The sequence below is a fragment of the Pseudorca crassidens genome, chromosome 17 (assembly GCF_039906515.1).
Source record: "Pseudorca crassidens isolate mPseCra1 chromosome 17, mPseCra1.hap1, whole genome shotgun sequence".
NCBI classification, from domain to species: Eukaryota; Metazoa; Chordata; class Mammalia; order Artiodactyla; family Delphinidae; genus Pseudorca; species Pseudorca crassidens.
Window position 1 is genome coordinate 35342145 of NC_090312.1, and position 14572 is coordinate 35356716.

Below are 14572 nucleotides of genomic sequence, written 5' to 3' on the forward strand. Positions count from 1 at the left end.
TTACCTCCCTCTTTTTTGCTACACTAAATGAAAAAAATGTTTCCAGGTCTCTGATGAGGAAGGGAAAAAAATGAAAATTGAGTATTTTTATGTTTACTCATGGGTATCAAAAACCTTTAAAAAAGGCTTGTCACCCAATATTAAACTAGCTTTAATAAGACTGCTAGTGCATAGACTATTTAATTCCCTACCAAAGTTTTCTATAATTAAGCTTCCAATTTAATAAAATCTGTTACTGGTTCAGAATTTTTTTTTTCCTATTTGTTACCCAAGTTTCTTACATTTTCTTCTTCTTTTTCTTTTTTCTGGTAAAAGATAGCTGATTTAGACAAGAGGTTTCAGAGAGTAGAGGCAAATAACATTTGTTTGTCATGTACAGGCATTTGCAAGTAAAATCACTGGCATGCTGTTGGAATTATCCCCAGCTCAGCTGCTTCTTCTTCTAGCAAGTGAAGATTCTCTGAGAGCAAGAGTGGATGAAGCCATGGAACTCATTATTGCACATGGACGGTAATGTATACAATTGGGAAGACATTTTAGTTTAAACATCAGCTACTTTATTTTTAGGATGTGGCTGTCACCATATCTTAAAATTTATACTAAATAGTACAAGACTTTAAATGGCTTTTTAAGAGATGGCTTAAAATCCATGAGTGAGACAGCTGACTTTCACATGTATTAGAAGGGCAGAATTTTAGCAGTCACTTTAGGTTCTGAAGATTTTTTACGAACCTTATTTAGAAACTAACTTATAAAGAAGTACATCTCATTCTCCATGTGAATACCCCTAATGGCAGAGGCCAAATACCTCAAGGAATTGGGTGTAATCCCTGAGTCCTTGCAATAAACATGAAATTTCTTTTAGACCTCCTGATTTATCTTAAAAATCATGCAAATTTTTGCTTTCTATTGTGTAGTATATTTGTTTTAATATGAAACTTAAAATTATCTAACAGTTAAATTACTTATCCTTCCTTTCCCCAGGTGACAGGTAAAAGTGACAGGAAGATATGCCAATCTGTGCCCTACTGGGGCTACTCTAATATCCAGTTTAAGGCTTTGAAGTGTTATTTTAGATGAAAATGTCTGTTTATTTTTCTCCTAGTCATGATATTGAATGAGGAACTTAGATCAGATATAGTCCTAGAGATGGATAAGTGGGTAGGCTAAGCCCTGAAACTAAATAGCCACTTACCTATTCCAGCTATTTACCTGTCTCAGAGCCTTTGAATGGTCCAAGCCAAAGACTATTGCTAGAAGTTTATTTTCTTTGCTGTTACTACTATTTTTCTTCTCTTGACTTTCATGTACTATGTCTTTATTCCTCTTCCCTGTTTCTGGAAGTATCAACACACTGATACAGCTTAGCCCATTATAGAAAAAGTTGCAAATAATGTGTGTTTTTGATAAAAAAGATATTTGTAAATATATGTAAGGGTTGCTAATTTAGAAGTATTTTCTATTGAATGCAAGAATATAATATTGGGCTTCCCTGGTGGCGCAGTGGTTGAGAGTCCGCCTGCCAATGCAGGGGACACGGGTTCGTGCCCCGGTCTGGGAGGATCCCACATGCTGTGGAGCGGCTGGGCTCATGAGCTGTGGCCGCTGGGCCTGCACGTCCAGGGCCTGTGCTCCACGGTGGGAGGGCCCACAGCAGTGAGAGGCCCACATACGGCAAAAAAAAAAAGAATATAATATTGACCGCTTTCACCTGGCTTTATGGATTGAACAGTGGATTTATTAGTATTCTAGAATAATTAAATACCCTAGAGCATTTGATTCCTATTGTGGTTGCTTTCTGAACATTTTTCTGTTCTTTTACAATGCTTCCCCTGAGCTCAAGTTTCAGTTCCCCTATGAAGACTGCATTTATTTTGTCTTAAATCAGGTAGCCTTTAGTTCATTGTCTTGCATCATACATGTAGCATCCTGTGTTTTTGTGTATATTATTGACATTTTTGTTCCTAGAACTGCATTAAGACTAGTAAGTGTCCTAGATATTTTTTTACTTCAAAACTTAAATGTATTTATATATTCTTATAAATTTAAATGCGTATGGTTTTCTCTATACTAAATTCTAGAATTCCATTTATCTGAAATGTGAAAGTTGTTTGTTTGTTTTTAGGGAAAATGGAGCTGATAGTATCCTGGATCTTGGGTTATTAGACTCCTCAGAAAAGGTACAGGTAAGGGATGTTTTGTACATGTGCTAATAATAAGCACTTGGAATTTAAATTACAGAAGGGAGAGGAAAGCATATTTACAAAGAAACTATGTCTTTGTAAGTAAAATGCTTGATTACAGTAGAGGAAAAAGCAAAGATTAGTATAAAGGTGTCATATACAGAATATGTACTCAACATATGTACTCAACAGACTGGTTGAGTTAGGGTTCAGTGTAACCCCACTCACTGGCTGCCTCCACTTGAGCACAGGCTGAATTAAGCTTAAATTAGAGATGTCATTAATGAATATCAGAGAAGGAGAGCAGTCCTGTGGATTCCTAGGTCTCCTTCCTCCAGTAAGCAGCAGAGATCCAGAGAAAATGTGACATATGGTATAGCAGTAAGAAGGCTTTTTTAAAGTGCATGATGCATTTCAATTTGTAAGCTACCTGAGAATTTCAGTGCCAGCCAAGATATAATCTTATCTCTTTCACGAACTACAACTAAAGACTCTGGACAAAATACAAAAAGGAACTGCTTGAGGATTCTGAAAAGTAAACAACAGCACACCGATAGGAGGGAAGTCAAAATTTGAAAAACTGTTATTTTGAAGCGTTGTTTCAGGCAGGAGAGTAAAACTCGTCCCCATTACTCCTTCTTAACTGGAAGGTAGTACATGCTTTAAGAAATAAACTATAGTATAAATCACTGTCCAAGTCCCAGACTATCCCATATGGTGCATATGCGGGGCAGACCCAATAGTATAATTAAAAGGCTTTGAAAACTTAATTGGTAATGGAACCACTGCACACAGAAGATGACACTTCCAAGCTGAACATAACCAGGTTATTGCCTACCAAAGCCAAAAAACATCAACATTCTCCATGTCATTTTAACAAGACCCAGAGTTTTACAACTTAGTATTCAATATGTCCAGGATACACTCCAGAATTATTCAACATACAAAGAACCAACAGAGACTCACTAATTCTCCTGGGAAAAGAACCAATAGATGCTAGCCTTGAGATGACCCACTTGTTTGAATTATCAAAGACATTATCTCATGTTCTGTGAGATAAAGGTAAATAAACACAAATGAATGGAAAGGTAGAGGTTCGGAAATAGAAACTAGAGAACCAAGGGAAAATTTTAGAAAGTACAATGTATGAAAGAAAAAATTCACTGAATAGGTCAATAGCAGAACAAAGATGACAGAGGAAAATTCATCAGTCAGTTTGAAGATAGATAGAAATTATCCCTTCTGAAGAATAGGAGAAAAGATGTCAAACAAACAACAGTTTTCAGAGACCTGTTGGACCATATCAAACATGCATGTCACTGGAGTACCCAGAAGAGGAGAACGAGATTGTTACAGGAAAATATTTGAAGAAATAATAGCTGAAAACTTCCCAAATTTGATGCAAGACATAGATTTATAGATTCACGGAGGTCAGTGAACCCTAAAAAGAATAAACTGAAAGAAAACTGTGTCTAGATACATAATCAAGCTGCTGTAAAACTAATAAGGAAGCAAAGAATAGTGCCTTACATATAGATAAACAGTGATTTGAAAGGCAGTGGATTTCTTATCAGAAACTGTGAAGGCCAGAAGACAACAGAGAGCATCATCCTTAAAGTGCTTTTAGAATTGTCGATCCAGAATTCTATATCCAAGGAAAATATATTTAAGGAATCAAGGTGAAAGAAGCTACCAGATTTTCATTAAATAGTTTTTCTTAAATGGATAGAGAAGTTAACAGGCACAAGCTTTGTATATCACAATTCTGAAAGAATGAGTTAAAGTTTATTTACATTTAAATATGAATGTGGCTTTACCTATTAAACTTTACATTTAAGTAATTTAGAACCAGTTCATATGTTTTGCTGTTAAAAATCAATCTTGGGTAATGTCAAAAATATTACTGTTATTTTTTTTGGAGGGGGTATCTGGATTATTATTATTGTTAATTTTAAAGAGAGTTGTAATGGCATTTTTTAATAAAAAATAATCCTTTTCTTGTAGACACATATACTAAAATATAAACAAACAAATAAATAAAATCAATCTTGGGGCTTAATCTCTGATACTCTATCATTAGGAAAACCGAAAGCGTCATGGTTCTAGTCGAAGTGTAGTAGATATGGATTTAGATGACACAGATGATGGTGATGACAATGCCCCTTTATTTTACCAACCTGGAAAAAGAGGATTTTACACTCCAAGGCCTGGCAAAAACACAGAAGCAAGGTTGAATTGTTTCAGAAACATTGGCAGGTAAAATAATCTTGTATTTGAATTTTTTTTTAATTTCAGTTTATGAGACTTTCTAAAATATATTAGTTTGTAAAATGTGTATATGTTCTACTTTAAAAATTTCTCAACATATTTTATGTATATTATGTATGTGTGGGGCGTTATGTGTTCTAGAGTTATTTTTGAATTTAAATACTATTTGCTTGTTTTTTATTTTTAGGATTCTTGGACTGTGTCTGTTACAGAATGAACTATGTCCTATCACATTGAATAGACATGTGATTAAAGTGTTGCTTGGTAGGAAAGTAAGTGATTTTAATGAACCTAACTGCTTTTACATTGCAAAAAATTTGTTTCATAAAATAATTATACATATAGCATTAAATTAGTGTTAAATTTTAAAGCATTATAGCCATTATAAATCATTTTCAAACATTTAATGGCATGGGGAATATCTGAATACATGGAGGAGAGCGCATAGAAGAATGGGTGACACACAGGTGGGTTTGGAGGGTTTGACAGACCTGGATCCTGTTGCAGACAAATCTCTTGACATTTATGGCATATTTCCCCATTTATAAAATGGTAAAGAGGGCTTCCCTGGTGGCGCAGTGGTTGAGACTCCGCCTGCCGATGCAGGGGATACGGGTTCGTGCCCCGATCCGGGAAGATACCACATGCCGTGGAGCGGCTGGGCCCGTGAGCCATGGCCGCTGAGCCTGCGCGTCCGGAGCCTGTGCTCCGCAACGGGAGAGGCCGCAGCGGTGAGAGGCCTGCGTACTGCAAAAAATAAATAAATAAATAAATAAATAAATAAAATGGTAAAGAAAACAGTATAGTGCCTGGCACATAGTGCTCAGTAAGTTCTAACAAGTAGTGGCAATAGAAGTAGTATTGTATTGAAACGAGCATTCCCAGTTTCAAAAATATACACAAGATGTAGGTGGCTAGAGGGACAAAAGGATGTAAGAAAATATAGCATAGTATGCTTGATAATTATCTCTGGGTGACAGAATTAGGTTATTTTCTTTATGTGTTTTGATAGTTTGACAGCTGGTACATTCCTTTACGACAGGGGGTTGGGGGAGAGAAACGACATCCTTTAAATTAATGCATAATACTAATTATAATCACAAAACAACAAAATATTTTACAGTCTCTTCTAGTGATGCACAACACACATCGGATATGATTAGCATTGTTAAAGCTGTGGTCTGTTAATTTTCTTTACTCAAACCCATTGGTGAATATTATTTTCTATTATTACAGCATATCATACTATGATACATATTTTTTCCTCTTCTTTTTTTTTCTTTTTAAACTCTGACTCTATTGACTTCTTAAAGTGTTCCAGCTAAAATGTTCTTGTGCAGAGAAAGAACTGGACTTAAAGCTCAGCAACATAGAAATGTTGAGCCTTTAACAAGGTTTATGGAAAAGATTAAGGAATCAAATAGACTCAAGTTTAACCCAATGATGTGACCTTCAGCAAGTTACTGGATTCTTCTGACATCAGATTTATCATCTGGAATTAATAATCTGTATTTTATGATTATTGTCAAGGCTAAACAGGATGTGTATTTAGCTTAGGACCAGTTGCTCGGCATAATCACTTTGCAATAATTAGTGCTGGTTTCTACAAATAAATTACTTTACAACTTAAAAACTAGTATACTCCTGGTTTTAAATTTTTTAAAAATGCATATTTTTCATGCTTTGAAAATTAAATGTGTTTATCAGAGCCAAAGACTTATTAAAATTTTACCTCTTTAGATCAGTTATATTTAGTGGAAGATAAGCTGATAAAGAATAATCTTCAAATTAGATAAAATTCTTTATCATAGATTTCAGCTTACTAATGAATTCAGTTAAGATGTTTCTTTCATAATTGATTTTCATATGATTACTTTCTTAGGTCAATTGGCATGATTTTGCTTTTTTTGACCCTGTGATGTATGAGAGTTTGCGGCAACTAATACTTGCTTCTCAGAGTTCAGATGCTGATGCTGTTTTCTCAGCGATGGATTTGGCATTTGCAATTGACCTGTGTAAAGAAGAGGGTGGAGGACAGGTAAAGCAAACGTGTGGTTTTCTGATTCTGGCAGGAGAATTTGGTTAGTCTGTTGTGCTTGACATATAGAAAAACAATTTAGATAAATAGGGACCAAGAAAGAGACACACACACACACACAGAGAAAAGACACAGTAGGAGATGGAGAGAAAGAGATGAATGGATGGAGAGTTAGTGAGACAGACTGAGAGGTCGAAGAGTTTATAGTTACTTAGGCCTAGATGTTTGCATCCCTTAGATACTTGTCAGATACAGAATTGTCTTTAGATTTTAAATTTTTAGGAAATTGTTTTATGAACTGTTAACTTATTACTGCTTTGACAAAATTGCTTTTAAACGGCACTAAATTTTTCACAGGTGGAACTTATTCCTAATGGTGTAAATATACCAGTCACTCCTCAGAACGTTTATGAGTATGTGCGGAAGTATGCTGAACACAGAATGTTGGTAGTTGCGGAACAGCCATTACATGTAAGTGTTTTCTGGAAAATGTTACTTGATCTGATGAGGCTATGTGTGTCTTCTGTGTTTTAAACTAGCTCACAGTGTATTCAGCTTGCTTATAAAAGGTCAAAAATTTTAAACCAAAATGAATTTACATAAAATGTAAATTACACATGAATCCAGACCTTTCTTTTGGATAAAACTACTTGGAAAAACCATGTAATCATCCGAAAGTAGATTTGATAAGGATGCTTTGTGGGACTGAAATGACTACTGTTTTGGGGGTCCTGCAACCACCCATACCTCTGGTGACTCACTAGAAGGACTCCTAGGACTTGAAGGCAGTTGTACTCATCGGTATGGTTTATTATAGCAAAAGGACTCTCACAAGGGGAAAAAAGTACATCAGACAGAGTCTGGAGGAATCCAGATACAGGCTCCAAAGTTCTCTCTCTGGGGGCATGAGTTGTCACAAAGAACATACGTCTTCCTCCAGCAGTGAATTACAGCAATGTATGTGCAGTGTTTGTGTTTAGGGAAGCCTGCTTAAGAGTCACAGTGCCCATGGTTTTTATTGGAGGCCAGTCCTGTAAGCAGTTCAGACCCCCAGAGGAAAAACACATGTTCATCATAAATCACCTTCTTTGCACAAATAATCTAGGCAAGCTGGTACAGCAGGGTTTATTGTCCCAGGCATTCAAAATAGCCACATCAGTTAGTAATGTAAGGAAAATTCTAAAAACCAAGGACCATTCCTCCAATCAGGCTCTATTAAAGAGCAACATCAGGCCTGCTCTTTCTCCTATTGAAGAATGTTTATGAAGTGTTTCTGATCCCTGTGCTGGGAATAATTGTGTGGGCTCTGGAATCATACTGTCAGGGTTCAAATCATGGCTGCAGCCCCCTCTAGCTGTATGACATTAGCAAACTACTTAACTATTTTGTGCCTTGGTTCCCTCCTCTGCAAAATGAGGATAGGATTAAATGAATTAACATATGTAAGGTGCTTAGAACAGTTCTTGGCACATGGTAATTTCTCAGTAAGCTTCTAGATTTTGGGTTTGTGTCAGGGATGTTTGTTTTTGTCATTATCATACTCTTCCTAGGATGTTGACAGGATAGCACATTTGACAGATTGAAGCTATTCTTAATGACTAGCCTGTTTGCTATTAACATAATTTAAAAAATTATTTTTGTTAACTCCTGATATGTAACAGTACTCCTTCACTTTTGAACCTGTAGCCCTTTTTTCCCTCTGCCACTCTTTTGAATCTGTTAATAAGAAACTCAAAATATAGAACTTAATTTTTTAGTATTATTTAGAATTATTTAGTACTCTTAGGCTGCTAAAATTAGATGTTGGACTTTAGCAATAATAAATGCTATGTAGAAAATAAAGTACTGATAGTAATAAACAGGTTATTTTTGAAATCCTCTAGGCAATGAGGAAAGGTCTACTGGATGTGCTTCCAAAAAATTCATTAGAAGACTTAACAGCAGAAGATTTTAGGCTTTTGGTAAATGGCTGTGGTGAAGTTAATGTGCAAATGCTGATCAGTTTCACCTCTTTCAATGATGAATCAGGTATGAAATTTTTTTAATGTTTATTTAAGGAATAAACTACATAGATAATTTGGTCAGTTTTCTGAGTTTCTGGTTCTTACATATTTACAGGGGCTTAGGAAATGCTGTATCGCTCAGGTGTTTTTATATATATTTTAAGATATGTTTGAACTATGATAGCATTAGGTCATTCTTAATTCTTTTATTGTTTAATTTTTCTAGGTTTTAACAAATGCATGGTTTAGTATGATACAAGTAAAAATTCCTGGTGAGCAACTGTGTGAAAAGGACTTTTATATACTATTAATAATTAAGAAAAAATAATCCATGTGACAGTTCTATTGGCCTTTCCCTATTCATGTTCCTTAAACTCTAATTAAAGAATTTGACTACATGATGTTTGCTTTGTAGAACCGGATCCAAAGCACACTTAGAAAGACATAAGAGCACACAAACGCATGGAGAATCTAGAAAGAATAACAAGAGGTAGTGATAATCCTAGAGTAACATTCATCTTTAGTGCTTGATTTGTTGCAACCCTTCCTTTTCAAGTCCCATATTCTAGGAGTAGACTTTTTAGCTGTGACTACACAATAAAACACTGGAGGCTCCAAGAAATTCCTGAGAGGACTATTATAACTCTAGTCCAAGATTATTGCATACATGAAGATACCAGTTTTTTCCCCTTTATTTTTCATACTTTGCAAACAGCTTCAGCCAAATTATAGTAAGTTAAATTTGGATAAATTTTCTTGTTTTTCCCTCATGCTTGGCAACGTATAGATCATTGTGTAGTAGTTTTTGTGCCACTTATTAATATAATTTTCAATACTTGGGAGATAAGAACTTGGCTTATTTACAAACCAGAAACCTAGAAGCGGGAAAAAAATACCTAAAGACACTCCAAGTATGATCCTGAGATCAGCAGCATCAGCATCATCTGGAAGCTTTTTAGAAATGCAGAATCTCTGGTTCCTTTCCCCTTTCTTCTCCCATACCTAGTGAATGAGAGTCTGCATTTTAAAAAGATCTCGATCCAAGGGATTTGTGAACTCATTAAACTTTGAGAAGCACTGGTTTAAGATCATAAGAAAACTCATGACTTACAGGTGGAATTAAAGTCATGTGATTTTTGAGGCTGGTGGTTCATTTTTCTTGTCTTGGTCATCTTGGTCTTTAGGATTGATTAATGAACTCTAGAGGTTTCACATTATGTAAGTGGTCCTAACTTCCTCTGTTAGGGTTAGTGCCCCCCCCATTTTAATTTTATACCTACTTTTATAAGAAGTAATATTCTAAAAATACAACTGATATAGTATATATTTTTAACATCTTTATTGGAGTATAATTGCTTTACAACTGATACAGTATATTTATTGAATTTATATTCATTTGTAGGAGAAAATGCTGAGAAGCTCTTGCAGTTCAAGCGTTGGTTCTGGTCAATTGTAGAGAAGATGAGCATGACAGAACGACAAGATCTTGTAAGTTAAGTTTCACAAGATTTGTAGAAGAAAATGTAAAAACCTTAAATACTATGTATGACGGCGTTTTGTTTTCAATTTGTAATGGTTGGTCATTTTAATTTTGGCTAAGAAAATTATTGAAGGTCAAATAAAAGGCAGTTTTGTTTCTCTACTCTAGAACAGAAGTATGAGTAAAACTGTAAGCAGAGTGAAATACATCTTAGCTATTAAAATGCCATCCTTAGTCCCAGAAGATAATACTAGCTTATTGTTGAGACATGTTTTTTCCCCTATAGTGCTTATATATGCTAGCAGCCTCTTTTGTACATCCTTAATCTTTTTGCCTAGCAGCAAATCTTTGCAAAATTTTTGAATAGTATCTTAATTGCTCTGTATACTATGAATAGAATAGCTTAATTATGAGTACTACATATCTGATTTTAATCTTATTATTAACTTAGAATCATAAATTAGATGATATAAACTTTGATTATATTGAAAAGTCTGTCAAGTCTGTGGAACCTATGTCCAACCTTGAGTATATCCAAGTCAACCTGTCCATTAACCTTGAAAGGCAGTCTAGACTTTCCTGTAGAAATTTGAGGGACATTCCTTACCCAGAAAATCTCACGAGATCCTTTCTATTCATATTCCTCATAGTTCCCTGTGACATTTCCCCTGTTGATGCAGCCTTAGTTCTCAATATTCTAAACCAGACCTCTTATGGAATGTATAAAAATGATCCAATTTCTAGATATATCCCCCAGTTTCATTTGAGAGGGAGAAATAAGTTACTTGTGCATGAAAGCACAAAACTTGCTGTTTCCAATTTACCTGTAATTCAGGCAGTAACTTATTGATTTTTTTTTGTGGGGAAGGGGTCGTGCATTTAGCATTCCTTCATCTTGACATGGCCCCAAGAGCCTTCCAGTATTTCTCCACTATAGCAAGACAGGTTGTCCAGCAGTCCTAGCTGTCAGCTGGGTTTTGTTCTTGGCTTAGCCATATGGTAGTTTCCTAGGTTGCTCCCTAGGTTGATTCCATATAATTCCATGTACTTTGACTTTCCCGATCTTGTGGACCAACCCCAAAGTCCCTACTAATGCTAATACCATATCTGTCCCTGTTGGCTTTAGGAGTACCTGATAATGTAATTAGGGTTCTTGAGTCAATCTTCGGATTCAGAGCAAAACCAATACATCCTCAGTGCAGTCGGTCAAGTTAAGTCTCACTGCATTTCTGCCTTCTACTGGAAGAGAAAGCTGTTAACTATTCAGTCTTTTATGAGAGAGAATTTCCCTCTGTAGGGGCCTCAAAATGTCTTAGCAGTAGCTTTAATTTGTGAGCTTTACTCTTTAAACTCCTGTTATACCAAGGTGTCTTTTACCTCCTCCCCTTCCCCTTCCCCTTTTGGGAGGTTATCCTTCACATATTGTTGGGTTTTTCCTTATGTGTCTCAAGGACAGAATATAACAGCGTTTCCTAAACTGTTTTCCCTTGAATTATTAGTCCCAGGATTGTGGGGTAAGACTACATAGTTTATTTCCCTCTTGGAGAGTCACAGGTCACTAGTAAAAGTTCTGAGAAGTCCTCTGGTATTTATTTCTCTTCCTCTAACTTCTTGGAGGTCCAGCGATGTAGTCATCTGTCTGGTTAATCATATTTATCCTTGGAGAAACACTTTAAGTTTGTTTTTTACCTGTAAAATGAGTAGATTGGGCCAGCTTTACCTCTACAGTACCTTCCAGCTCTTTTATAGTTCTTTGAAGATTTTGGAGACCCTGACACAGAGGTTTTTTTTCCTGCCTCCTTCTGTAGAATTCTAGATGAGATTTCTCACAAAACTATGCTTCAGGAAATAGTTTAGGTTTCCTAGTCATTCTGGGATAATGAATATATTTTGTCTGTTTAGTTGTACACTATAAATGCAAGATTTTAAAAGCTTTACCTTAAGAGAGGAATGATATGTATTAATGAAAATATTTCAGGAAAGTATATCTTTGGTTATCATATTTAAAGAAAAAGTAATTTATGGTATATTACACAAATTAGATGCATTTTTAAAACTCAGTGTTGGGACTTCCCTGGCAGTCCAGTGGTTAAGATTTTGCCTTCCAGTGTGCGGGGTGCGGATTCGATCCCTGGTCGGGGAGCTAAGATCCCACATACCTCGGGGCCAAAAAACCAAAACATAAAGCAGAAGCAATATTGTAACAAATTCAATAAAGACTTTAAAAATGGTCCCCATCCCCCACCAAAAAAAAAAATCTTAAAAAAACCCCAGATATGTTAACATGGCTTATTGCATGGATTTTGATGTACAGTAGATGCTGTCGAACACTTAATTACTATTATAAAATTATTATGTATCACAATGGACCACTGAAAATACTGGGGGTTTTTTTGCAGTATGTGGGCCTCTTACTGCTGTGGCCTCTCCCATGGTGGAGCACAGGCTCCGGATGCGCAGGCTCAGCGGCCATGGCTCACGGGCCCAGCCGCTCCGCGGCATGTGGGATCTTCCCGGACCGGGGCACGAACCCATGTCCCCTGCATCGGCAGACGGACTCTCAACCACTGTGCCACCAGGGAAGCCCCTGGGTTGTTTTGCTAGTAGATAAAATACAAAATAACTTAGATAACCTCTGTGAATCTTGAACCTTTTTTGGAGACCTTGTACCTTATTAACACTAAGGGATACTCTGTGGAACTTAGCAACTGGAAAGGCCCTTAGAGAGCATTTAGTCCAATAGCCTCACGTTACAGATGAGAAACTGAGGCAATGAAACATAGTCACTTTTCTACATACCTGACATTTTTTTCTCTTCTGACCCTGAACCTTTCCTTTTTTTTTTTTTTTTTTTGCGGTACGCAGGCCTCTCACTGTTGTGGCCTCTCCCGTTACGGAGCACAAGCTCCGGACGCGCAGGCTCAGCGGCCATGGCTCACGGGCCGAGCCGCTCCGCGGCATGTGGGATCTTCCCGGACCAGGGCACAAACCCGTGTCCCCTGCATCGGCAGGCAGACTCTCAACCACTGCGCCACTAGGGAAGCCCTGAACCTTTCCTTTTTTATACAAGAAATAAATTTAAAACCCAGTTCAAAATAATACCCCTTCGTAGGTTTTAACACAAGAATGGGGCTCTATGTATATATTGCCAGAGTTAAGGGTTGAATGTTAATCTTTTAAAAGCCAAACTTGTCATTATTATACTCCTGTTTAGGTTTACTTTTGGACATCAAGTCCATCATTACCAGCCAGTGAAGAAGGATTTCAGCCTATGCCCTCCATCACAATAAGACCACCAGATGACCAACATCTTCCTACTGCAAATACTTGCATTTCTCGACTTTATGTCCCACTCTATTCCTCTAAACAGATTCTCAAACAGAAATTGCTACTCGCCATTAAGACCAAGAATTTTGGTTTTGTGTAGAGTATAAAAAGTGTGTACTGCTGTGTAATATTACTAGCTTATTTTGTAGATTTTTTTCCATTTGTCTATAAAAGTTTATGAAAGTTAATGCTGTCACACCCTGTGGTGGTACCTTAAAGAGATTAAATGCAAACATTCCTTGCTGAGTTTGTAGCTTAAAGGCCTGAGGAGCACTAGCAATATTTCACTGTAATGGTTTGCTAGTCAGCGACTTCTGGGTCTAACCCCAGCCAAAGATGACAGCAGAACAACATAATTTACACTGTGATTTATCTTTTTGCTGAGGGGAAAAAATGTAAAATGTTCTGAAAATTCACTGCTGCCTTTGTGGAAAGTGTTTCAGCAAAGGTTCTTGTATAGCGGGAATAGGGAATTTCAAAATAAAAAATTAAGTATGTTCTGTGTTTTCATTTTAACTTTTTTTATGGTGTTTAGTTTGTGGTTGGCTGCAACTGTGTATCCTGTATATGGAACTTGTAAAAAAAAAAAAAGTTCTGAACATTCAGATCTTAGAGATGAATCACTTTTACCTATAAAAACCACTTCTATTGCGGTTTGACTGCATTGAGCTCTAGGATATTAAATGATATCACTAATATTTTGCATGTAATTTGTTCATTTGAGTGAGGGCACTTTTTTGTACATATGATGGGGGCCAATGCACAATACTTTATCACAATCAACTTTTTCCTTTGTATCCCTATTTCAATGAGCAGTCAAGTCAGGTGTACTGCACTTCAGTTCTAACTAGACATTTGTACTAAGGCATTTCAGTTATGTAAACTCAGCCTGGGCACTTTCTGATAACTGTAAAATGTTTTATAAGATCATGATTATTGAAGATAAATTTTGGAAAATTTTAAATGTTCGTGAGCAGCTTAACTACTTTTGTATCTAGCCTTTTTTAAGTATCTTGTTACATTTACTTTTTTAAATAAAGAAATTACAGAAGAAATGTCAAGTAATACTGAAGAAACAGTTTTTATTTATGTAGTTGTACATTTTTAAACTAAGGGCGATATACCGACATGGTTATGTGCATAAAAATTTTGATTTAAAGAACTGAATGTACACATGGACTATAAGAAACAGAAGAAAATCAGTCCACATTTTACAGTTAGCAGAGAATCCTGAATGGCACTGGCCAGGCCACTTTTTCTTTTTACAAATGGG

General features: G+C 36.2%; 1 protein-coding gene across 7 annotated transcripts in view; it reads left to right on the forward strand.

Moving 5' to 3' along the window:
- Positions 1-13803, forward strand: part of UBR5 (ubiquitin protein ligase E3 component n-recognin 5) — a 141958-nt gene extending 128155 nt beyond the window's left edge. For 6 of the 7 annotated variants that reach the window (XM_067711586.1, XM_067711588.1, XM_067711591.1 and 3 more), the window contains exons 51-59: positions 380-510; positions 2126-2186; positions 4264-4439; positions 4639-4723; positions 6334-6489; positions 6847-6960; positions 8373-8517; positions 9895-9980; positions 13187-13803. In XM_067711586.1, coding sequence (XP_067567687.1) covers positions 380-510; positions 2126-2186; positions 4264-4439; positions 4639-4723; positions 6334-6489; positions 6847-6960; positions 8373-8517; positions 9895-9980; positions 13187-13399 — 1167 coding nt within the window. In that variant the 3' untranslated portion in view covers positions 13400-13803. The remainder of the gene's footprint in view (positions 1-379; positions 511-2125; positions 2187-4263; positions 4440-4638; positions 4724-6333; positions 6490-6846; positions 6961-8372; positions 8518-9894; positions 9981-13186) is intronic. The other variant, XM_067711589.1, reaches the window with a different exon arrangement.
- The last annotated feature ends 769 nt before the right edge of the window (positions 13804-14572 follow it).